General features: G+C 32.9%; 1 protein-coding gene across 1 annotated transcript in view; it reads right to left on the bottom strand.

Annotated features, from left to right (window-relative positions):
• Smp_140490 (putative membrane traffic protein) overlaps positions 1-25,201 on the bottom strand; it is a gene marked incomplete at its 3' end in the record, with an annotated part of 31,693 nt that extends 6,492 nt beyond the window's left edge. The window contains exons 1-6 of the mRNA XM_018793718.1: positions 24,847-25,201; positions 21,811-22,080; positions 11,910-12,035; positions 6,664-6,764; positions 5,013-5,133; positions 1,276-1,490 (exon numbers count right to left, since the gene is read on the bottom strand). Of these exons, the coding sequence (XP_018648202.1) occupies positions 1,276-1,490; positions 5,013-5,133; positions 6,664-6,764; positions 11,910-12,035; positions 21,811-22,080; positions 24,847-25,140 (1,127 nt within the window). The 5' untranslated portion in view covers positions 25,141-25,201. The remainder of the gene's footprint in view (positions 1-1,275; positions 1,491-5,012; positions 5,134-6,663; positions 6,765-11,909; positions 12,036-21,810; positions 22,081-24,846) is intronic.
• Positions 25,202-27,349: the final 2,148 nt, after the last annotated feature.

Below are 27,349 nucleotides of genomic sequence, written 5' to 3'. Positions count from 1 at the left end.
AATATGAGAGTGAATATAGGCAGAATGTAATTTAATTATGAATCCTATTACCTTAAGGTACATTCTCAATTATCCCAAATAAGAAAATTAGATAAAGCATAAACACAAGACTACTACTTTAGAAAACTTAATTCCGATGAGAAAATATATTTAGCCAACACAAATAAAATGTAAGTGTAGTTTACAGTTAATAACGATTAAAATAGTGATTAATATTACTGAGATACATACACAAAACATAATCTATCGAGTAAAAAGTGTCGATAAGAAAAAATTCGTTCGATTTAGTTAGGCGATGAAAATATTCTTTCTTTCACGTAACAACAACAACAATTAGTCTTCAAGTTATACTTTTAATATGAAAGCCGAAAATAGTACCACACTGCTAGAAACGAATTCGATAGTGTAAAATTTGAACATTCAACTCAATAGTTGATAGTCAAGTGGTCCAACTAATAGCGACCATGTGATACTTTTATTTCTCTGTGAAATTATTTATGTTTTCTTGAAACTTTATTTATTTGAAAACTATTAATAATGAAAGTAATCTTGACAGAATATACTCCACTGATTCTAAATTCAAGTATCCACTCTATTCATTATTTAACTAGTAAAAAACTTAGTGGGAGATTCACCACTTCACTACGTATTTAACTAACAGTGTTGGCGTTGAGCATTAAAAATGACATGGATCCTGTCAGGCTAAACTAAATAATCTAGATCAAGAGCTAATAGTTTCAAAGAGAAAAGTCTACTGTCCAAAGTTAAACAAGTAACATATAGCATAAAACAAACAGAAATTTTTGATTCACTCTCTAACTAACATTGGGGTCGATTGCCATAGCAGCAGATTAATGTTTAAAATACTAGGGTTTCAAACAATAGGTAATAGGTTAGAATCTCGCTCCAACTACTTCAGTTTGGGTAGCTGCATAGTATTACTCGTTATCATACTTAAAAAACAGTTTGACTCATAGTTGAGTACATAAACCAGTACTTAGTAAATAAGTTATAACTCAATGCATCAAACACAACTTCATTCATTTTTACCTTCACAAATGAACACGACCGAATTGTTGATACATGTATGAAAAATAAATAACGTACATGATTATTTTGCAGAATGTTCAAAAATAGTAATGATAGTATTTGATTTGTAACAGAACGTACGTTTACTCCTTGAAAAATGATTGCAAATACAATAAAACTACATAATACGACAAAAAATTGAAAAGGTAACAAACACAAAACACGAGTACTATACTATAGACTTACTCATGATTTCGACCATTAGCTGATGAAACAATACTATTATCTAATTTTTTATTATGATTATTGTTACTTTTAGAATTATTAGATGTTATTTCATCAGACTCATTATCAAATGGATGACTTATCATTGTTATATTAGTCAAAGTGACAGGAGCATTAGGATCAGTTAGTGTAGCACGTTTTTTACTTGTGATATATGCAAGGTCTGGTGAATACTCCTATGAAAAAAATGAAAAAAATCAAAATCAAATTATATTTTTTGTTAAAAAGAAACTGTATGACACAATGGAATAGCTATATTTCAAGAAATGAATCCTTGAATAAAATTGGACGTTATATCTACTGAAATCGCTAATCATAAAAGTTCCAACATGTTGATTAGTCGTTTAATGATTAACTGAACGATTATTTGGACTCTTTTGTTATTCGTTTTGTCAACTATACATCATTTTACCGATATGACGTGATAATTTGGACCAATGTACCAGTGTTTCAAGTCTTATATTGATTATGACTGATTGACTGTAAGAATGGTAGTTTTTTTATGATAGCTCCTCCATCAGTAACTCTAATATACAATGCACATCCATATAGACACTGTGTTGAAGGAAATGTGTACAAGATGTTTCATAAACGAATTTCATTCACAGCCTACTAGATAATGGCAAGAAGGAAATGAAAATAATCAAGATTTAATTTCACGGAACTCCAAATAACCTATAAGTATCTTAAACTGAAATCGTTATTTTTCAGTAGACTTAATTTTATTTTCTAATGTTAACTGTATTGTTATCATATTAAGAAAAAGTACATTTACCCTGTTATTTCTTTAACCTCGTGATTTCCGTTAACTTAAGAGATCTGCAGCATTGATTTGATACTATTAAGTAACTATTATCTAGTTATCTCATGTATTACTGCATACTGATTAGCATGTAATCACAACCATAATCAAACTGCTTTTTGTTTCTTCATTATACTAGTTGTATAAGAAAGCTACACACTCATTGATGCGATTCAAGTACTTTTTTATTTAGTAATTAACATACTAGCAAGATTAATAGAGATAAACGTGAACCTCAAGCCGTAATCCGTAATAACCGATTAAACGACTAAAAACTGCAAATCCTGAAACACTAAAGATAGCATTTATACAAAAATATATTTAATAACTATGAAAGTGAAATCACATGATCACCACTTACAAATATCAATGGACATTTTGAGCACAGACAAATAAGAAACCTTAGTGTTTTTAAAGAGAATCTACCTAATTTTCAACAGCTAAGCTTGAATTCACTGATGGATTTCTATCAGCTTACATATATTACCTGTGAAACACAGTACATTAAACGTTATTCGACAATAGATTAACTGAACAAGTAGTGATTTCGTTTATGGTAATTGCATACATCTATTATTAGGACTAATGTTTGGATCTGTACATTAACAGTATGCAGAACTATGTATGCATAAAAGACTATGATTAACGTAACATAAATAATTTCTGAGAAAAAACCTGAAGAGCATCGTTTTTAACTAACTCTTTACAAGATAACCATTTACAAAAGATATTTTTTCATTATTCACAATAATATCACGGTTTTCTTGATGTGCACAAGAAATAATAAAGTACACAGTTAGTACGTAATAGTAAGAATGTGGGAAAAATGAGACAAAATCACCCAAAACCAAACAGAATATCCATATTTAGTTATTTTCCTTCATATGATCTAACAATTCTGTTCATTTTTTACTTACTTAACATTCAACAAATTAACATTGTCATTGATAATGAGGGATCAGAAGGCGAAAAAAAGAGAAAATTGACCAATGAAACTACAAGTTAGTGGTAAACTGACACATACACTACTCAAATTTAGACATGTATTATGAGTAGAATGTTTAAGGTCATTATTAATTTTAGGAAAATGTAGGATAGACATATTACCAAAGGATAGAAGAAATCAGATATTTTGACGTAAATCAGATGTTCACGTGTTACAATTTGCGTGAATTTTATGTAAAACAATTTTCCAAAGAAAAATCGATTATTGATGGGAAAAGAGTAGTTTTTTCAACTAATAATTTGGGATAGAAATTTAGAAGATAAAGGGAGATTCTTACACAAAATCGATAGTAAATGAGGTATTATAGGGAAATCCATTGGAAAATAATCAGGGAGACAAGAATGACAAAACAATCCTCCTTATCGAACAATTCATAACAAAAGGACGAGGATAAATATTCGCGTACTAATTTGAAAACTAAAGATAATAAATGTTTATTATTGTAGCAGTCGGTGGATGCATAAAAGCACAACATGTATGTCGCACAATATGAGTATGCACATCAACGGTTTAAACGTATTGCTTATTTGAGCAAACTATATATCACTTTACATCTGAATACTAAGACAAGATCTCCAGCTTTGTATATCCATGTGAAATAAAATACACAAAATATTCGACATTAGTTTGCGTATCTCCTTGAAAAGATTAAATGAAATATGCACTTGAAACCGGTTAGATAAAATGTTGTTACTCAAATTATCCAACATACTGATGATGATTATAAGGGATAAAATTATTTTTAGAAGACAAACATTCATTCAAATAAATATTGTTTGCTGCATTAATTAATTATGATCCCATCCACCATAATTTCATTGATTATCGGTTTGAACTGTGTTATTGGGAGGAGATTATCTACCTCGTTGATCATTGAGTGATAATTGTAACCGATTATTAGATACTTCATGTGATATAGGTTTAAATCAGACACAGAGGTGCATATACATCTATTTACTATCTCCTAGATCTTGAGTTTCAATATTATTTTATACTTCAATTCCGCGTAATTCACTTTTTTCTTTCCTAATCATATTCCTTATGCTTAGTCTTCCTCAATATCATTAGTGCTACTATTATTCTAACCAGTTCCCAACTAGTTAAATCCACCTCCATTTACTAGCTTAGTGTGGCAACTTGGATCAAGGCACACACGTGCCAGATCCTAAAGGTGGTTATGACTGACTGGTTTGGATCTTTGAAACACTCATTTGGTAGCAGAAAACTGAAACAAAGAGAACTGTTAGGAAATCGGTGACGAATCAAAGTAACAACAAAATTATAGGAAGTGGAGTATGTAAAGGACAACGCAATTTTCATACTTTATTAAAGCACTGTGTGATTTGGTTTTCCCTACCTGAGTTCTCGTTCGTTAGAGTTCATTTATTAATGGAGTTTAGTTACTAAACTGTCGATAGAAAAGTTTTTGTAACACACTTTGAGTTACACTTTATGGGAATAGGCTAGTAAAACGCTAAAGTTATTCATACCAATAACTCAGTCTCGCATTTTGAGTCAGTTAAGTAAGTTATGCTTTACATGATAAAATAGCGAGGAATATTAGACAGTATTTTACATTTTCTGACATTTTTCGACAACGAATCACAGATAAAATGAAACCTGGAAGCTATAGATTCGTACATAAAGATAACTGGATTAAGTGTAGAACACAAGTCTGTATCAACTGATATCCAGTCGAGATAATAAAATGTTATTAGTTTACGAACTCCAGTGTAGTGAATACATGAGACAAATATTTCACCATAAAGATCTCGTCAGAAAGAAAGTACCTTTGATCACATTAAATTAATTAAATAATCAACAAAGAATACATTGAGAATAAGTTCATATAAACCTAAAAAGTAAGATTCCATTTTGTATAGTTCTTACTTCAAATTGTGGAGAAACAAAAGGCATATCGACTCCATGATTTGAGGACCATAAATTTAAGTCTGCTTCAACATCACATTGTGATATACTCTCTGCTAACTCATTGTAGATAGAATCGTAACTAGAAATATTTTCAACAAGAAAAAAAGATCATTCTGTTACAAATGATTTGGTATGGAACGTAAGAAAATGCAGTTAAGTGAAATACACAGGCCTGAAAATAATTGAAGGACACCAATACATTTATACATAACGGGTTTCGCTTAAACACTTATACATTCATTACTATGTCAAGGGAATTTATGTTTGTCGCCCTATTATGAATGGGAATAGCACCCTTAGTACAAGCATACATAGTTTTCCTCGAAAGATTGTGAGAGCCAGGATAATTTGGTAATATTTTTGGGATGAGGAAAATGGAACAAGCAATTTAAAAAAATCAAAAATTTCGATCCTTAACCCATGCTTTAAACAACCTCTAGATGATGCTTCTACTGTCCGGAAACCATTCATATTGTGAAATATAAAACTCCAATAGTTATTCTTATTCCAGCTTACGATATGTAGATTAGATTGCTATCATGTTTGCGCATCACCGACTGCAGTCGGTTGTATTGCTATTATTATGAAATGTAAAACTTTCCTATGTACTCATTAAACTTTGAAATATCTTTATGGCAAACGTTTGATTAAGATAATGTAAGAAGCACATCTTTTCAAATTTTTCATCAATTTTGTACGAAGAACTGTAGTCTAGGAAAGAGGTTAGAATTGTCAACATAAACTTTCAAGTAGTCCTACTGTTCCGTGCTGAAACTTAGGAAACTACTACCCACACCACCGAAATATAGGTGTTTACAAACAGCTCTCTACCCAAAACACTGAAGATCCGCTGACCAAAGACCATCAGCGATAACCTATTCTGGCAGAGAAAAGATCAGCTACCAAATGAAGAGGTAATTAGGAAAAGACGCTTAGGGCGAATAGGATATACTTTACGGAAACCACCAAATCGAATCACAAGGCAAGCTATAACTTCGAATCCTCAGGGCAAAAGGAAAAGAGGCAGATCAAAAGACACACGGAACTGGGACTTGAACTTAGACATCAAGACAACGAATGACACTTGGCAACAACTGGAAAGGAGAGCCAGTAGAGCTGGTTGGAGATCCCCCATCAGTGGCCTATACCTCAAGAGCGGTGATAGGCCCAAGTAGGTAAGTACACGGAGACTTAAACCGAAGTACATTGTAGCAGGTCCTCTTAATAATTAAAAAAATTTGGGTTTCCGATTAACAAGTTGTAGGTTTTAACCCTATTCCGTCTACTCTGGTTTACGCGGTTATTTAGTACTCTGAGCTTTAAGTGTACCCTCAAACATGATTAAATAAACCTTGTCTTTATAAACGAATTGCAATGTAAGGTAAATAACAAAAATACCAAATCGTAAATTCATGAAAAAGCAATCTAAGAGCGCAGTATGATAGGTACTACCACTCATTAAACGTTCAGTCAATCATATAACTACTGAATATTATCCAATTATCTCATGATCAATTGAAACATAATATTATAACATCATTGAATGAATATTAAACATTAAAATTCTACTATTATTAAATTTATCATTAAATACACTGGGGCAACCTACTCAACTTTCGCACAAACATTAAGGGCACTATGTAGACTGTTAAATATCTCTTTAAAAAAACTAAGACGTTCTCGTTCAAAATCCTGTGTTCGATTAAATACCTTGAAAAAGGAAGCGGAAAAAATAAAAACTATAAGAGGTAAAGTAGACAAAATAAATAATTAAATTATAGAATATTAAATCATCATAAGAAAATGAATTCTTGTCCTAATAAGAAATTATCATATATATTATCGTTATTAAAATTCTTTAGTTATTATTGTTATGCTTGTTTTAACCGTTCAAAAGAAACCACATTTATGCAACGTTATATATGCAGTACGAAAAATATTGAAACTTGTGACTCTATACAATATCTTGTCACTAAGTAATAACGAATGTTGTATTATCTGGTCCTTAGTTTAAATCGAATAGTATCGATCAGCTTGATATATGCCCACTTACCTAAGCGACTTCACACCATAATGGCTTCATTTAATATCGTTGTGGTTGGAGGCGGTGACAGTTATCATTCATAAAACGAGACCAATTAGTATAAACATCTCAAACCTACAAAAGGTTATCAACGACTCAAATAGCTTAAAGGTAACGTCTCTGACTATGATACGGGTAAGAATTTCACGAAGATCAATACCGTTAAAGGTCGTTGATATATCTTGCTAGTAAGTTTCAACTAGCATAAAACTTATGTTTACGCTCTCTGTGAATTTCCTTCAACTATCTAACAACAAATTTGTAACAGGATAAACAGAAATATTCTGACCAGGAAGTGGGTATCTTAAACTAAGTCAACAAAGATAGAAACAAACAACTATGAAGATTTAGTAGTTTTCGTTACACACTTATTAACATATAAGTCTTTTAGTTACGAATGATTTCCGGTTACAGAAAAAAAGGAACTGGAAAATGAACATTCGTTTTAAGTTTGAAATAAGGAATTTTCGCAATATTGTCCGGTTTTATTTATTCAGTACGAAAGAGTTTTTGATTCATCTCAGTGTACCGGATATGTTCTAGAGGATGGAAACATTCATACAGTAAAGATATTGACTTATGTGATGAATTCATACATTAATAAAGAGATATCAATATGAATTAGCTGCTAATTTATTATTTCATATTATAGTAATATTATGTAGTAGCTAAACACTTGTTTAAACTATAACCAAATACCTAATAGAGGCGTATCGAAAAGGATTTCCTCAAAGCTATTGGTGTTCTCCATAGATTAAGTCGTTTACCATAAGAAAATTCATCAGCTTAGCTTTGAGTCATATTTCAAATGTAAAGGCTAATGATAGTACTTATTTGTTCAAATGGGAGTATGGGGGAAGGAGTTCAACCATACGACTTACTGGTTGAAAATCGAACACTATCTACTGAGAGACTGTTCCAATATATTAGTAAACTATGACGAAAGATCGTATGGCTCGAAATCGCTTGGAATGGTGCAGATGCATCCATCCTTTGTCTTCCTCTAAACGCTGAGCTTTTGAACTCTCCAGAACCTTTTTTGTGTTTTTATCTCATTTTGAACCGATGTACATACATACTAGGTTCTACGTTGCGACTGATCGACTGTGACACATGGAATCGGCCAGAATAGGGGATAGCAACTTATCAATGGCGTTGAATACGAATTCATCCAGATCCAAAATCAACGGAAGTTGAAAATGTAGGCTGTTGGATTCCGATCTAGTTGGTTTACAGGCATCACGGTTGTCACACGATCTTTAGATCCTGGGTCATTAAGTGCAAACTATTCAGTAGTCCTAAATCAGGATAAAGTTACTATGATAGAGTTGTTTGATTTTCCATACCTTTCCAATTTATTTCATTAATGTTCAAAATGATAAAGTCTCTATGATCTACATAGCTAATGTTTAAATCCACATTGAAATAGCAACTTTTGTGAATTATTATTAGATCAATGATATCAAACATACTTTACGGCGTTCACTATTATACACTATCTTTTTAAATTAAAATACTGTGTATTATGGTCAGTTTGGGTCGTTAGAAAAACAATAATATCCAAACAAATATGCGACATTTCATTTTATTATGACAGAAATAAAAACACTGGGTTAAGTAATAAACGAGTCTGTAACAATCAAACATGCAAACTAGTGTAATTTACGAATCACTGGAATATATTTTACAGACGAAAGAATGAAATAAAAACCAAGTTATCTAACAGAATTTCAGATAACTTTAAATATGATAACTGTAAGCGAATAACAAAATATTAAACGGTGATCAGCGTATCAGTTAATTACGACTTTCATGGAGAGGACGAATAGAAAGTGTAGGTTTCCCTTAAATATATATATATATATATATATATACATTGTTAGTGGTACGCCCAAAAAGAATTACGTTAAAAAGAGAAATTTGAAATCATCAAATCACTCGATACTTCTATACAGCGTTACAAAGACAACAACAATAAAAGTAGTAATGAAAATAAGAATAAAAATAGATGTCTAATGTAACTCAATTAATAAGTGCCAGCTGATTCGCTCGGGGCTATTGGCTAACATTTTCACGGTGAGAGCTAGCGATACTACTACCTGAATCCCTAAATCGAATTACATAGAGTAGTACTCGAAAAGGTAAACTCAGTGGATAAAAGCTGAATATTCCGAAAAAGGATATTTAAAAGGTGTGTTAATTTCATTATCTCGCTAAACTTTTCTCAGTTAAGATTGCATCTTTTTTACTACAATTTCCGCTACAATGTCTTGCTAGAAGTGAATAACTAATATCTTACACAACTGTTGCATGTAGCAAAATATCTAAAAATATTTACCATATAATTCCCCCTTCAAAAAAAGATTGTTACGATGACGACACTTTTGGTTTACTATAGTCTTATAGTTTAGGTAGCCAACTACAAACTCAATGCTTCACCCATATTATCATTGATTATCAGTTACTCTCATCAGCTTCTTCCGCTGTTTATAATTATCATAGACATCAACAAAAATTATGACTTCTGCCCCTATCAATTATCACATGGCAAAATCGCCAATCAGAATACCGACCCATATGACCTTGCCCTTGTGCTAAACCAATGACACGTCAACCAGAACTAGCAACCTTGCGTCAAATCTGGATTCCTATTGGTCCTTCAAGCTTAGCCCTGCCCGTTGAGTTCAAGACGCAATACCAGCCAACATTGTATAAATAATATATTTCAGACATATGTAGTTTATATACAAGCAAACCAGGCTCATCCCCAAAGACAATGGAAGATGGTCACACAATATCGTGGATTAGTTAGAGTTAGATACAAACAACGTTGGATACCGGTCTAGTATATATAGACTAGTGGTCCCAATACAATAAATAGATTAAAAAAATGAGAGACAGTTAGGTAAACCATAAAATTTACAATGTTTTGCGTAAACTGGCAAAATCACATATTTTTAGACTAGACTCCTTCCAGGGATGAGAAATTTAAGCAACAGTTTCAATAAAATAGCATTGTTGACCTATTGTATTTGCTATAACCTTCATGTTTAGGTCATCTTGAATTCTATGAAATTAAATTGTTCGATTTACAGGCACTATACATCAGAACCTAATTAAAATAGAGGACTAGAATAGGTCAGGTTTAAAATTGCGTTTCATGCTACCAGTAATCTAGTATTTCCATCTGTACTATGCATCAAATTCCCTTTCGTTCCAAAAACATTAAACAATATTAACAAGCTCATATTTTCTATTTTCCCCGAATAAATATTACTTTACACAAGTGTTTTTTTTATATTCATGCAATGTAAATGGAATAGAACTCACTAAAATCAGCATCCTTAAAGCCTCACAGTGATTATTTTTATTTGACTTTATGGAGAATATTCTTATCATTTGAAACAAACTATAAGAAATCATGTCAGATCTTTGAACACAATAAATATTTTTACGACTCGAACACTGATTTGCATACAAAGTAATTATGACTTCATTTTTGAGTTAAGAAAAACAAGATAATCCCATCCAATTGAAATCCTTCAGTGCAATCTACTGCGTGTACGTATCCACACACTTACCTAGAGTTATTATTCAGTTTAATCAAACAAAGAATAATAAGTAACCGAGTCGTTATTATCTGCTGTTGACACCGAATTGTTCTAGTTACTAACTCGAGTACTTTATTGTTCTAACTGAATTTCTAGCATCTATCAGTTTATACCTCACACGAGATCGTTGTAATAGTAGTTTTACAAAATGATATTCACTGTAGTAAATGTGGAAGCACAATGAATAAGTAAGATGACCAGTTTTTTTCAAGGTACTGATCGATATATATATATATATATATATATATATATATATATATATAAACATCCATTTGTGTGATTCGTAGTATACAATACCTGTATGCTTTCAAAAATGATCTAAGATTTCTACGTTTATAAAATATACCTTTTATGCATGAACCTTTAGGCTATTGGTTGTATAGTTGTTATTTGACAACCGATATGATAATGTAAATTATAAAAAAGTAATAAACACTTAATCACTATGTATAACAAAGAGCTAGTAAAATGACAAAACAAATATAGACTATCGTCAATATATGGTAAAATAATAACACTATTTATACAACACAAACGGAATATACTACGTCAGAGAGAACATATACCTGACAAAACAGAGAAGTATGGTAACAGAATGCCCATACAGTGTCATAAGAGACAACACAAATTTTATCACGCTTGTCATATATTACATAGCTGTGGTTCGTCTATTTAAAATCACAATCCTCATCAAGTGAATATCAACGATTGAAACCGAAGTCTACACATAGTAGGATACTGACGATAGACGAAGTTCATAACCTAGTAGGTGATTCTATACGTCATCCAGTAGATATTAATGTTTGAATTAATGACACAGACCCATATATATATATATATATATATATATATATATATAGGTGTACTCTTCACATCTACCAATCCAGTTTGATCAGTGGGTAAGAGAGAAATCAAAAACAAAGATCTATTTCAAGATAGATATTATCTATCTAATAACAAAATAAGCGTTTTAAAAAATGGATGGCAATAAATCAAACGGAAAGAAACAATGAAGCACGATTAAAACAACCCATCTATAAGTAATTCAATATTGATAAACATGGAAACAACAATTAAACAATCAATTTATTTGTGGATAATTTAGATTCGATCACGAAAATTTAAGAAAACAAAATGGTTGACTTTCTTTTAACTACTTACTTTAGTCATTTCTTCAACATATCGTGAGCTTTCAGTATTTAAATCAGCCAACGCTATTTTATATGCATCACGAGTTCGATGAACATCTTTTTCCGCTTTAGCTAATTTTTCTTGTGTTTTCTTAAGCTATAAGAATTTAAAAAGAAATTAGTTAATTTTAATCAATTTCACAACGGAACTAAATATTATCAGTAGATTCATGAATTTAGAACTCTGATAATTAAAAAGCGCACTGAATCAAGCAAATCAAATCACACTTTAGAATACAAATAAGAAACAAAATGGAATAATAATCGCCAACCTTATGAAACTATAATAATTGGTATAGTAAAACAAATAAATCAGTGACTAACACCCCAATTTACACACACTATATCATTTAAAAATCAGATTATAAAACGATTTATAGCTGTTTAAAAAAGAATAATAATTCATAGAAATAACAAATTCTCTAAACTAAATATGTAGAATTATGTTAGTTCATTTCATCTCATAATTCGGTAGCAACTTGGCAATAATATCAATATATTTGAATAAATAAGTAAATTAAGTGCGATTAATTGGAGTTTTTATTATGTATAACAGAATATTTATACATGTTTGTGAAGTATAACATGGTGGTTAAAATAAATTAAACTAGATATCCAGAGTTCGTAGCGATTGTTTAGGAGATAATTCTCAATAGTCATTACTACTTAAAACCTGTATTCGGTTTAAATCTGAAAACATATGACTTCGTCATTAAGAACACATGGACTTTCATATTTTATTTTCTCACACGCCTTAAAAGTTGGTGTTGTGCTAGTTAATTAACATTTTTATTGGTAACCATAATGCAACCAAAATGTTCCAATTTATGCGTAGCGCTACAACCAACGCCTTACTACATAGCATGATAGAAGTGAAAAGAGGATCTAGATATACTATACATTTACATATATTGTAAGGAAATCCAGAAGCGTATATATGTATAGATATACATGTTAATTTATCAAATAATACAAGTATGATCAGTTCACAAGTCAGCTATATAGTAGCAGATGTTACTCGTACAACTACACTATCGTTCGATAGGGCAGAAAGTCCCTGTTCTCAATCCGTTTCCGTGGGATTTTACTAAGTTCCATTCGAGAAAAAGTTCTTGAAAATCGACTTCAAAGAGCTGCGACAGTTATTCCGACAGACATTGCCTCTGCTTGCTGACTGTTGAGCACCTTTTTGTCTCCAAAATACTATAGTTAACACTTTTTCCACAAATGCATTAATCCTATCTCAAAATAAGTCAAATGGAGGCAACATCTAAGAGCTATATATACTAGCCTCACACCAACTTCCCAAATAAGCAACCGGCTAGCTTAAAACATGAAATTAGGATTGGAGCCAAAAAGCACCCTGAGAAGCAGAATTTCAACGGTGGTCAATAATAGAGTTAGTGGTAATGTACGGAGTTGAACGTTGGTAGGTTCCAGTATGGTCCGTTTCAGACGATAAAACTTTTCGTTAACTATCCCTATGCTATATGTATATATATGGTGAATTATTATCGTAAAATATAAAGTACTACTGGACATGAACTATCGTATAAAAAATGCACCTCCTGCACAAAAATTCACATGTTGTTGAATACTAAGAGGAGATTCAGTGCTTAACTATACACAAACCACAGTATCTTTAGATAAACAACTTTGTTTGATACCTAACGATTCAGTTTATCAAAAACAGACAGAAGAAAACAAAAACAAGATAATACGAATGACTAATCAATATATATATATATATATATATATATATATATATATATATATATATATATAATTTGCTCTACAGAAATAGATTATCATCCATAACATTTTAAGTGTAAATACATTAGTACCTGAAAGTAACTATATGTGCAAACACAAAATATTAATGGACAAACAAACAAACAACACAAAAAATTTGCAAGTAGTTTAAATAAAGCATAATGGAAAGACTCGAAAAGTATGCTAATAACGGAAACAAGTAATTACAGTGTGTGAAACGAAGATTTTTTGTGCATTTAATCTGTTTACTTGGTAGAGCCTATAACCAAAAACTACATGTACCCTATAAACTAATATTTTACCCAAAGTGCATGTTTTCAAACTCCATCCCCTAAAAAAAACTAAACAACCACAACTGGCCAAACTAAAAAGCTTCGAAATAATACATCACCATAACCGAACTGCTAAACTGTCAAAATGAAAATTGCAGTCAGTCCATAACAGGCTATTTTAGTCAGGATTAAATGCCAAATAGGGATACCAGAAAGCATAAATAAATAAGTAAATAGTAAGAGAAGACGGTTTGAAAAGTGTTCAACTCAAATCCACACAATTATACTGTGTTTACTGAAAATACATAACGTGGTAGTAAATGGTGTTCACATGTGTATATATTTATCAATAAACCTCTTAACTGTCACACCCCACTTGTGAAGAACAGTTTTTAGAACTTATATTTACTATATTCGAGCGACGAATTCAGTTGACTCAAATTCCCCATACAAATATTATCTGAAGATCATTAAGTCACAGTCTATTGCAGTCATGTGTTTATTATAAATGCGACTTCTACACTTCAATTTGTTGCGAGTGCCTATTAATCATTATGCAGTAGACTGCCAAAGTGATCAGACTTTAAGGAAGATATACACACGAGGACAAGCCGGTGTAGCTCACATTTAAGCAGTAAAACAAAAAGTTTCCGGGGCAATGTAAGTGAAATAACTATCAATTCCAAAACCAAACTTTATCCAGATTCGGGAAATAAGCCTCTAGATCATGAAAATCACATTGCTAACTTCATTAAAGGATAGTGTACTGCTAAATAAATATTTATCTAGCTTCGATTGCTTAGGTTTATTCTCAGTACATATTTGAAAGACCACTAAATGTTTGCATTACATAATGCCAATTACTTGACTAAGTCCTTTTGTTATGAACTAAAATAAGCTAAATTCTGATCATTATACCTGCTATTTCAACAATTTTCATCTTATGAAAATAGTAGTTTACTGAATTATCATAAATTCAGCTCCCTTGTATGAATACCTAAATAGTTAAGAACCAATATTACAAATAAATATGATTCATCTCATAGAAACCAATTAATGCTGACGTAAGAAGTCAAAAGCACTTTAGAACGCTTAAATCATGTGATAACTAAAGAGTTGTAAAGTCCTTTTGAAACAGAATAAGAAATAAGCTGGTATAAAATTACACAATGAAATAAAAGAAAATCTTGCATATACATAAACTTAAATCCTTTTAATCATATTTTATCAACATAAGACAGAACAAAATGAAACAGTATTTCTTAAACGAATTAGCATTATTACATATTATTTTGGGAAATAACTAATGACTTCACCAACGTATATCTGATGTCCTTTTACTCAATCACCACATTGCAAACAGAAAATTGGCGAAGTGAAGAGGTAGTAGTTGCAAGAAATTAAAATACTTCATCCATAATTAAATATAAAAGTAAATAAGAGTAAAGAAAAAACCGTGATCTGATAAATAAACAACTGTATAATGGTTTTCTACATTCACTGATTTTCAGCTCAAGTAAGATTGTAATGAGAATTACTTTAAAAATATACAGAAATTTCTATAGAATGATTCAAATAGAAAAGTCGTGTTTATTAATGATTAGTATTAAAATGAATATCCTGATGCAACGATAAAAAGTCATGAGTTGTCGAGTAAAGAACGTGACTCATGTAACTTACTGATAATATTGAGTAAGTATGCCACAAGATCCAAATGGATTTAGTAATCGATGGTCTAAATGTATCATGCTAGTCGTAAAAACTGAAGATCCTGGATTCCACTAAGTGTATGTGTTCATGAGTGCAGACTATTAGGTAGTCTCAAACTATAACGAAGTCACTATTCAGTGTCCTTTAGTTTCTAGTGATTCCTTAAAATAAAAGTTTGATAAAATTACTAGCGAACTAGTTTATTCAACAAATATTTTAACTACTATATGGATGAAATAACTCTGAATCTAATAAATCTGTTAGTCAGTTATAACTGGATGTAAAATGAGGAAAAAATATGGAAGATCCCAAGGCTAATTTAACTAATAACTTAATATTTATAATTTATATTCTGCTAGGTGCTTCTATCTTGTACTACGGAAGAGTTTAATAAGTGAAATGTTTGAATACTTGTATCAGATTATTGAATTCAATTCACTCATAAAATAATAAACTAAGATAATCAACAGAAATAAATGCAAAAATGAACAATAACCAATTTATATAGCATAGTAAATCAAAGGTAGAAAAATCATGCATTTAGACAAAGTAAGGAGGGATGAATAACAGCAACAAGGAAAGTTATGATACCATACGAAAAACTATACATCAATAGCTAACTCACTTTTTTATCATCCTACCAATATAGCAAAAACAAATAAACCCACTGCAACAGTTCTCTTTAAGATTATTTTTTGGTGATATAAGAAGGAACAAAATGATCACAGTTATCAAGTCGTTACACCTAAGAATCGATTTAATTGTGTATCAAATAAAAACTAAAAGATGTTGAGAAGTATAATGTTAGAAAAAATGCATAGCCACGCAATATACAAAGTATTTATATTGGGTAGACAAGTCTATTTCGTGTTATCACTTTATTTTGCCGCCTCTTTTCACTCGATGATTGAGCTAGGAAGTTACTATTTTAGGTAATACTGTCAATACTTAGTTTAAATATGATTGGAAGTTTTATAGTTAGAAAAGATGAAACAAAATGAAGGAATCCAGAGAATATATCATAATTTGATAGTTTAATTCTTGGAACTGTACGGCTATATAAAGACAGGCTTGTTATTTACAATTAATTAATAAACAAGGCGAAGAAATGAAAAAATATTATTTTTATACAATCAGAACAGTAACTGATCTTTAAAAATAATTAAAAACACTAAAGGACCAGAAAGAAACTGCTATAGAAACATTTTTGCAGTTTGTGGTTGATTTTTTGTAATTAAACCGACAAAGTCTACAAAGCTTTCGATTGTTTCATTTCTTAGATGCCATCTCAGTGACCGTGCAACAGCTTGTCCTTTAAGTCCCTAAGAAATAACAGTTGACTAAAAAGCAAGATTTACAATTCCGATCAAAAAACTGTAATTCTAAGGAAGTTTGAGATTTTCCCATTTAATAAGTCAGGAAACTAATTACCTCTAAAACTGGTATGATGAATAAGCATACTTTCTGCAAAAGGCTGGATAAGTACTAAATTTCGCACGTAACTGAATTTGTGCAGTTGACGGAATAACTCATAAACTAATTTTTTAGAACCGATTTCTTTTAGATAAAATATCTCCGTAATTATTATGTACGTGCGTTTTAGTGACCTTGCTTGTATTCGGTTGTTATCGAAAAGTTTGTTGTGTGGGTTTACAGTACTATTATCATTTGAATTAGAGACTAATTGACTTTTTGTTCAACTGTTAACTTGTTTTAATGATGTGTGGATAGAAAAGATCTCCACTTTGTCCAACATAGCGTTTTTTTGAAGTCACTTCGATTAATCCAGTAAATAATGCCGGACTTCGTTCGTTAGCCTTGAATTTAGTCTGTATATTATGGAGTGGAGTAATTGTATTTATTCGTGAACGAAACTAATTTCAAAAGATTTGAAACTCTTGGTTATATTCTAACGAAGAATAAATGAATGGTAACTGCTAGGAATTATTCGCAGACTATCATTACATATGTTCTTATTGGATGATTATTAGGTAACTAGACTGTATATAAATATCATTTCACTTGACCTATTGACTATTACGATACGATTTACCATTCTTAACTTATTCCCGATTTATTAGTTACAGTCTCTCACACTCAATTTTGGCTTGATCTTGTATAATTATTGTTTTCTATTTTATGATGTGGTGCGATCTGGTTTGTTTGTGCATAAACTGTACGTCTGAAATGCATGTATCATACAGTGGGAGCTAAGTTTATGTTCTGAACACAAACCGGCAGGGCTAGGCAAGAAGAACCGATAAGGACTCTGAGTTGACTCTAGGTTGCTCGTGCTGGTTAACGCGTCATTTGTCTGGCACAGGGCCGAGGTCGTACGAGTCGGTGTTCTGATTGGCGATCTTGCCACGTGATAATTAACAAGGCAAAGTCATAACACTGGTAGTGATAGTCGTGGTGTTATTAACATACAACAATAAGAATCATTTTCTGATTTTCAAGGATGACTTCGTAAATTTTCCGAAAACAGATTTGTGGTTATCATCCCTGCAACAAAAGTAGTTATACTTGCATTTTTCTTATTGTTTTTTATTAATTCTGGTTACAATTTTAGAATGTTTAAAAATATGAGAATACTTAACTGGTGCGAGCTCAGACGAATTAGCAACAGAAATAAAAAGAAATGTAAAATCAGTGAAAAATCAAGATGGAATATTACAAATTATTATTAATCAATTAATTTTTTGATCTGCAACTTGATTGTTTCTCGTAGCTAAATTATTTAAACGAAAATAGCCCAAATAATCTATGAGAACAAAAATGTTTAACGAGCAAAAGATAAAACAATATAGTTAAAATACTTTTAGAATGTCCGATACCCACCTAAATGGAATTTGGTCGTATGTTATCTCAATACCCTTGTCTTCAAATTGTAAATAAAAAAATTTTATTCATTAGGTATTTTTTCTTTAAACGTTTGCATTACCTAAAACACCAACTGCAAATATCACAATCTCAAAAAATCTCAGGTTATATAGGTGGTCGGCATTTCAGTAATTTCATTACTAAGCTATATTGTTCACATTGATTTAGTGCATCATTGAATTACCGGTTAGTAAAATCAGCATACATTAATTGACTCAATAATTTAAAAATTAGACTTTTAGCCATTAATCCACGAAATCTAACCTCATCTTGCCTAAGGGTTTCGATTACAAGTTGAGGCTAATAGTCATCATGATATATCTCTCATATTTTACCATATAAACCTGAATCAAACTGCCTCATTCTTTGAGGATGACTAAAATAAAATTAAAGAACTGATGAAGAAAGACAACGGTAAATATAGTTAGAAAACTGCATAACACAAACTAATATTTGAAAGAAGAATATTCTTTTCGATAAATTCTCTTTAGGCCCTACAATTATATATCCAAATTAATAATCCGAAAAATGATCAGGTTTAGGGCAAAGTGTATCGTTTAAAGTTAAAGCATATGATCTGGGAAATCAAACAAACGAAAGCAAATTTCCAACCGACTCTAAAAGGTATATGCATAACTTCTCAAGTGTTGAACTAGATAAAGAAAAACTAGAGGTATTATCTGAAATTCTGTGATACACGTAATCACTGTAACCACATTGATATATATATATATATATAATTCGAAAATCTATTTAGTCAGACATGATTTAGTTGCAAATTCTGATCAACAACTAGAACATTTTAAATCAATTCTCGTGGAATGTTGTTACCAGCATAAGAACAATAAATTTAATTACAAAAGCATTCTTACAAAGAAGCATAAGGAAGCTATTAACCTACTCCTAAAGAATGAAACGTTACTGATTAGGAAATCTGACAAGGGTTCAGGAATTGTTCTTCTTCACAAAAGTGATTATGTTGACAAAATGGGTATCATCTTAGATGACAAACTAAAATTTCAAAAAATAACTGACCAGAATGATCTCAATAATAAGATAGAGAATCAGCTAACCAGATCTATGAAGAAGCTTAAGAAGCAACAGATTATTTCTTCAAGTTTATACGAAATGATTAAGCCAATGGGGACCTATCTACCAAGATTGTATGGACTGCTAAAAGTACATAAATCGGGGATCCCATCAAGACCAATTTTAGATATGTAACTCTCCTTATACCATAGATAAATGGTTGGTAACTATATTGAAACTTCTCCACGAAACACTTGTGAAACATGATGTTAGGGATGCATTCCAATTTGTTGACGAGATCGCAAACGCAAATACTTTGGTACTAAAGATGATGTCATTGGATATAACATCATTACTCACAAATATTCCACTCATAGAGGCTGTAGAATATATATGTGAACAACCGAGTGAAAATGAAATTAAAACTACAATTCCTATCAATTTCGTAAAAGAGTTATTACTGAATTGCACCATAAATGTGAATTTCAAGTTCACCAGAGAAATCTATGGACAAACGAATGGAGTTGCAATGCGTTCACCATTTCGGCAATATACTAGTTGATACTTTTCTAGCCACACTAGAAAATGGTCCACTCAAAAAGATTATTCAAAAATTTACATTTACTGTCGATATATGGGTGATACATTCATCCTCTGTAAAGATAGTACATCATAGCAAGAAGTTCTGAAGCAGTTTAATGAGGTACATCCAGCCACTGAGTTTACATCGGGAGAAGAGAGTGATGGTAGAACAGCCTTTTTGGACGTTCTCCTAACTAAGAGAGTGGATGGGCCATTAAAAAGGAATTTAAACAGAAAAAATACCTGGACAGGACAGTACACACATTTCCTTAGCTTTGTACCTCTACAGTACAAAAGACACCTGATCGAAACTCTTAATTACCGAATACGCACTATATGTTCTACAGATGTAGTTGAAGAGTTAAACACCTTGCGTAATACTCTTAAGGAAAACGGATACCCTAGAAAGTTTATAATTAAATATATGATTACGAATATGAGAATAGGCGAAATGCAAACGGAGAATAAGAAATCATGCGCCTACAATTCCGAGGAGATACGGATATCAAAATACTAACTCAAAGATTACGCAAAACAACCTAAAAAATTTTCAACGCCGGAGAACTACGATTAGTGTTTCCTACGCGCCCAATGGTGACACTGAGGCTAGATGAAATACCTATAATGATCATCTCATTTTGTATTTATCGGTTCGACTGCTCCTATGGAGCAAGCTATGTTGGTCGAAGTTCTAGAAATTTACATTTTTGTACTCGCGAACACCTCCCAGCGTGGCTAAGCAAAGGTCTGGTGAAGAAAGTGAACAGTTTGATATTGGCTCATTTAGTGCCATTTCGTCCCAGAACAAACCAAGTCTATCCAATTATTTATCGGGTCAGTAATTTCTTGCCAAAGCTTGTCAGTCTTAAAGTCCTTCAAACGGCTGAAGCAATAGCCATCCGGATTAAGAAACCGGAGCTATGCGTACAAAAGAAATATCTTCAACCGCTTCTGCTCCTTTGGCAAACCTCAAGGCCAATTAATCAATAGTAATCTTGGCCGTTGAGTGACCTTATTTGACTATTTTACTTACGACCTTTCGTAGTTAAACCTAATTGTCTCTGTTATCTTTATTCACAAATATTTGTATTATTATTAATATTGGTTAAACAGCATTATTAATCTCCCCAATACATGATTCATTTATTTCCCATTCATCCCACCTTATGTCTTACTAAATTTTTACACAATATAGTCTTACACTAAACATTTGATTGAATTGTAATTGCGCAGTTATTTCTCTCACCCTATCTGACCCATATTTATTCTCACCAAGGATCTCAAAATTTTCACTTAACATATAAGCTGGTTCGATTTAACGTTCCATATGAGCCATATCAACATTAACAATCTAATTCTATTTTGTTTGACAATCTTAAATTTACATGCTTTAACTTTAAACGATACACTTTGCCCTAAACTTGATCATTTTTCGGATTATTAATTTGGATATATAATTGTAGGGCCTAAAGAGAATTTATCGAAAAGAATATTCTTCGTTCAAATATCAGTCTTTTAACAAGGTGGGGATCTTTAAACAATCAAAATACATAGCACAAAAAAGTGTGAAATTAAACACATTTAAAAACAAATATAGTTGACTTGCAAAAATAGATAAATTACCTGCTCAGCGGTACCACTTGGGTCACTCTTAGCATTCCGAACCTGAACTTGAAGTGAACGTTCTGTCTTGCAGGCTTGATAATACTCCTTTTTAGTAGTGTGAACTTTTTTCAAACGTTTGGACCATTGTTTTTGTGCTATTTCAAAATCTTGTTCAAATTGTTTTGTTTCTTTCAATGTTTGTGGAGGTAACGAACTTTTGTGAAAGTGCTCTTTTTGCCATTGCTTAACTTCAGTTTGAATTTCGTCTATTAAGATGTTGCGTACATTCTTGAAAAACAGAGAAGTACAATTATATAAAACTGGATAAGGTCAAAACTACAAGAAATATGGCCCCTTAAAGCATAAAGTGTAATCATGAACAAACGTGTATAGACGGATAAATGGATAGATATGTAATGAGTTAATAGAAACCAATACCGTTTATGAACTTCGAAGAAATTAATTATTAATCAACTAAGTACCCTTACATTCAGATACTATACCACAGAAGATAGGATATTAATGCATACCCAATCAACAAATATCATTATCACAAACATAACTGAGATGCCAAGCATCTGAAACAGGTCTTCAAATATTTTTAAAAATGATTATTCCTGAAGGAGGAAAGAAAACGATCTCACATTAACCCAGTTCTAGCTTATCCACATAAGTGAAGAATTCTTAGCTAAAAAAACCCTGTTGGATCCACAAAAGATAAACTATGAGCACATTAACTGGGCATAAATATACTTACAAGTCTCTGAAGATAAGATCAAAAATTGGTGTACTAAACTTCTAAGAACTCAAAAGGGGATTTGTAAAGGCAGTCGAAATGGAGGGGAGATTCAGAGGTGAACTTAAAACGTAACGCAAAAAACCATAAAATGATTAATATTATAAGCTACACTTGGGGGCGAGAATACGATGATACCTCAAAACCACATGCAGGCCTGTACACTAGGATTTAAGTCGTAATTATCAAGTGATCCCAAGAGATGGTATCTAGTTGTCCAAACATTAAAATCCCAAACCAGTGATTGTAATTTAAACCCAAATAACAGTGGGTCACGGTCTAAAGTGCAAACATACATGGGCAACAGTAATGTTAAGATGAATAGCACAGGCTAAATTCAGACATCTGAAATATTAGAATATTTATCTTAGGCATTCAATGGATGAACGCACAAATATAAAAGACAAGCTGCAAAAGTATTCCAGGTTTACAATATATCCCAAAGAACAGCACTCAGACTGATTTCAATAAACAAGTAATAGGGTTGAGAGAACTTTTTACTAACAATAGTTACCATCTATAGCGAAAGTGGAAATGGTTGAATAATTCGCGACATTTTACCAGCAATGACGAAGCCAGTTGTAAAAAATAATCCATGAAAAGTCTACATAAGGCTCTGACCGTTATTCATCTACAGACCGAATGACAAATGGATAAAAATAAGGTTTCACGACTATAAAAACCCGTAATCCACCATGAAAAGCGCCAACTTTCAAAATCTCGACAAAAGGTTAGAAAGTCTTAAACCAGAAGTGAACAGTTGTCCAGAACTTCGCGGTCTTAAGTAGTCCACGAAATAGTTTTTAATGTTGCAACTAATTAAATTCCTAAGACTATAAGAAGATTCTTATTTCATTTAAAACACTTCCACATGCAAAAGATGTATAAGCCAGCATCACAACATTGAATTATAAACGATGAAACTTAGATTGACTTGATGGTAAATCGGAACAAGTAGCCGTCTGGAAAACTTAATATTTATGCTGAATCGTCACTCACATTGTGATGGATTTTTGTGGTTAAATTAATAAAACAAAAACTTCATGATGGCTAAATCGTGAAGTAGAAAAGGTTATGAATCATTGACTAATTGTATGAGCCATATGGAGGCTTCCTGACAGTAGCTTGTCAAAACTATATCATCAGAAGGGAGTTTTCCATGGTGGTCTAGCTTTAATTGACTCATGAATTCAACTATTAAAACTCTATTAACCAATGACAAAAAACTCTAGGTTGTTGTGGGTGAAAAAAGTCACAACAGCATTGAAGTATTCATTACTCTCCATCTGAATTGTGAACAAATTGAATACTAATCAGTTTGCAACTGAATAATTGCTTTAAGTTTTAATAGGCTACTAGTTTCTGGTAAAATTTAATTGTGACTACTTGTATTAGTATGTGATATCCCCCGATTGTACAGTGCTATGTTTATTTACACCTGACCGTTGCTGTTGCCTTGACTTGGTGGTCAGTCTTGCCTATCGTTATGAACCAATCGGGTCATACTGGCTGGAACAATCCTTCCTCAAGGTCCTTCCATGCCAAGCAGATCGGCTGACGAGCGTTAGAACTAAAAGCAGCGAACCCAAGGTCCAAGCGCAAAGTCGTACTGCTGACCGTATAGAGGTGTGACGACAGTAAGGTGCTTCCCTCAAAAAAACAGCATTACAGCGATGCTGCCTTCCCATAAAGGAAGGTGGGGTTAGAAAAGTTCAACCCGAAAGATGCACACCCCGCATTATTTCACAGATTTCCGTCTCCGGCGGTAAGGTCTCAACAACTACGAAGCTAACACGAAAATTACCCACAAAAAGGTCGTGTGTGACCGAACTCAAGCAGTTGTCCCTCGGACATTGCGGTTACGCTTCCGGTCACTACGACTAACTCTAACACAATTTCCTTTTCAGTCACCTATAGGAGGACCCTTCCAGTGTAAGCATCGGGAGATGATAACTGCCATTATACCTCTAAAAGTACTCGAGACTACCGTAATCATTAGATAGATGAGGTTTATTCGCAAGAACATCCAAAAGCATCTTCAGCATTCACGCCAATTACCAATTACTTAAAAAAAATGCACATGATTTCATCATGTATGCACTGACTCACTGGTTGCTAAAACCATTATGCAAATACAAAAGTTGACTGGTCGTATAACCCAAATCAGTTGAAATTTTAGACACCAGATCTAGCAGTACAGAGATTTGTTAGCATTTTGAAAGGGGTCACGATAATTTAGTCACCAAAAAAGTTCTTACTTGATGGGCATTTGATACAGCCTCAGCTTCCTTACATAATCCTTTCCAAGGGGAAGATCCAGAGCCATACTCCAGACCAGAATCAAGGAAACTAAGCCACCGAGAAGACCATTTTTTGAGGTTGGATGAATAGGCTTTTTCTAATTCTGCCCGTTCTTGTATCATTAGACATAATTCATTACAAAGTTTGTATGCAGCATCCACGCGTTTAACCGTCCGATGATATTCTCGACACTCCCAAAATGATGACGCATTTGAGGAGTTTTGATCTTCGTATTCACCATTACCGACCATTTCTTAAAAGAACATAAACGGCCGAAATATTTCTACTTGCGCGCTAATTGTATTTACTCACAAATTCGTTAAGACAAAGCAAAGCTCTACGTTGGAATCTGATATTTGTACTTGAACATTCGCCATAAAAAGTTGATCTTCTTCTTTCAAATTGAATACTTTGAATTCAGGAGTTTTATTAAACTCAGCAAATTAATATTCTGACCTCTTAATTTGGTTATTTGAAGTCGCAGTAATTATGCCAAATGATTACAGTTTCAGTTTAGAAATAACAGAAAGCTTCATGGCCTGTGTTAGTCCTGGCAATGATGGTCTCTCAGTTGATCCAACTTTCTTTTGAAAGATTCAACGGATGGAGCCTCAACCACGTGCTGAGGTAATGAATTCCACTCGTTGATGATTCGATGGGAAAGTCGATAGTCAGCTAACAAGTAATTCGTTCTGGGCTTGTGAAGTTTTTTGGAGTGTCCTCGTAAATTTTCTGTTTTGGAAGACAAGAAAAATGAGGGCATATCACGTGCAAATTTATCACTAAGCAATTTGAAAACTGTAATCAAGTCGCCTCTGATTCTTCGATATGACAGCGAGAATAGGTTTAACTTGGTCAGTCTAGTACCATACGGGAGCTCCGCTATTCCGGGAATCAGCTTAGTTGCCGTTCTCGGAACCCTTTCCAAGAGCTCATTGTCTTTTTTTAGGCAGGGGCTAGCTGCTTGTATGCAGTACTCAAGTTTAGAACGCACGAACACTATATACAAAGTCAGAAACGTTTCAGCGTCGATATGACTAAAAGCCCTATGTATGGACCATAAAGTTTTAAAACCTTTGGCGGCTATTGCACGATAGTATGCAGTAGTTTTTAAGTCTTGACTAACGATGACTCCTAAGTCATTGTGTGTCTGGACAATAGGTAGCTCAGTGTTATTCATCGTGTATGTATCTGTACCTTAATGACCAATATGCATCATAATACACTTGGAAGTATTTATCGGCAACTGCCAGGTTTAGGACCATTCAGATAATTTCTTCAGGTCGTTTTGGAGTTCTAAGCTATCACCCTTACTTTGTATCGCTCTCCATGTTTTGATATCATCAGTATATAGCAAGACCGATGACGATAGTATACGAGGGAGGTCATTTACATACAAGAGGAATAACACCGGCCCCAAAACTGTATCCTGGGGGACTCCACTAAGCACAGTTTCCCAGATAGACAACTTGGAGTTCACCCGTTCTCTTTGTTGACGCCCAACTAGGAAGTCTTTTATCCACATCAATAGATTGCCTCCAATCCCGACATTCCTTAGCTTATATAACAGCCGGCTGTGAGGAACTTTGCCGAAAGCTTCGCGGCAATTGATGTAGGCTGCGTTTACAGGTAACTTTTGATCCTTAAGAGGGCACCAGCTTTCACGAGCGACTAATAAGTTAGTGAGACAAGATCAACCTACTCTAAAGCCATGCTGCTTCTCCGAAAGAATCCAGTTTTCATCGAGGTACTTAAGCAGCTCCTTCCGAAAAATCTTTTCTAAGATTTTAATAACCACACTAGTCAGGCTAATTGGTCGGTAATTCTCAGGCTTATGTTTTGCACCTGCTTTGAAGACAGGACTTACTATGGCGTTCTACCAGTCTTTTGGTAGACGACCCTGGGTTACCGATAGATTAAAACATACAGTTTGAGGGTTCGTAACAAAGTTTGCTAATTCCTTTAGTAACCTAGGATGCAGTTCATCGGGTCCCGTGGATTTACCTATGTCAAGCTTAACTAGCAGACCAAAGACATCGAGTTCTTTAATGGTCACGCTGTCCAGTGCTTGTGTGGGGGATTTTCATGGACTGGTGAGAAGGGTGTTTCTATGGTGTATACATTGCTAAAGTATTTAGAGAATGCTTGAGCTTTGCCAAAGTCGTCCTCCACTAATGATTAGGCAGTGCTGTCTCTCCATAATAAAAGAACATTTCTTCTTGTAGTTGTCCTTTGGTTTATATACGAATACAAGCGTTTAGGGCATTCTATGGATTCTTTAACGATTTTCTCTTCGTACAGCTTTCTGGACTTACGGATGGTCTAGGCACAGGTATTCCGAGCTTTCTGATAATGATATTTTGCCTCATCAATCCCCAGTAACCTAAATCTGTCCCACATTTTCCTTCTCTCACGGAGAAGGATGCGAACCTCCCTACTGACCCATGGTGGGGAGTTTCC

This window comes from Schistosoma mansoni, chromosome 1 (genome assembly GCF_000237925.1).
Source record: "Schistosoma mansoni strain Puerto Rico chromosome 1, complete genome".
In the NCBI taxonomy this organism is placed as follows: domain Eukaryota; kingdom Metazoa; phylum Platyhelminthes; class Trematoda; order Strigeidida; family Schistosomatidae; genus Schistosoma; species Schistosoma mansoni.
The sequence above is the reverse complement of the archived record's forward strand: the minus strand, read 5'-3'. Positions and strand labels throughout refer to the sequence as shown.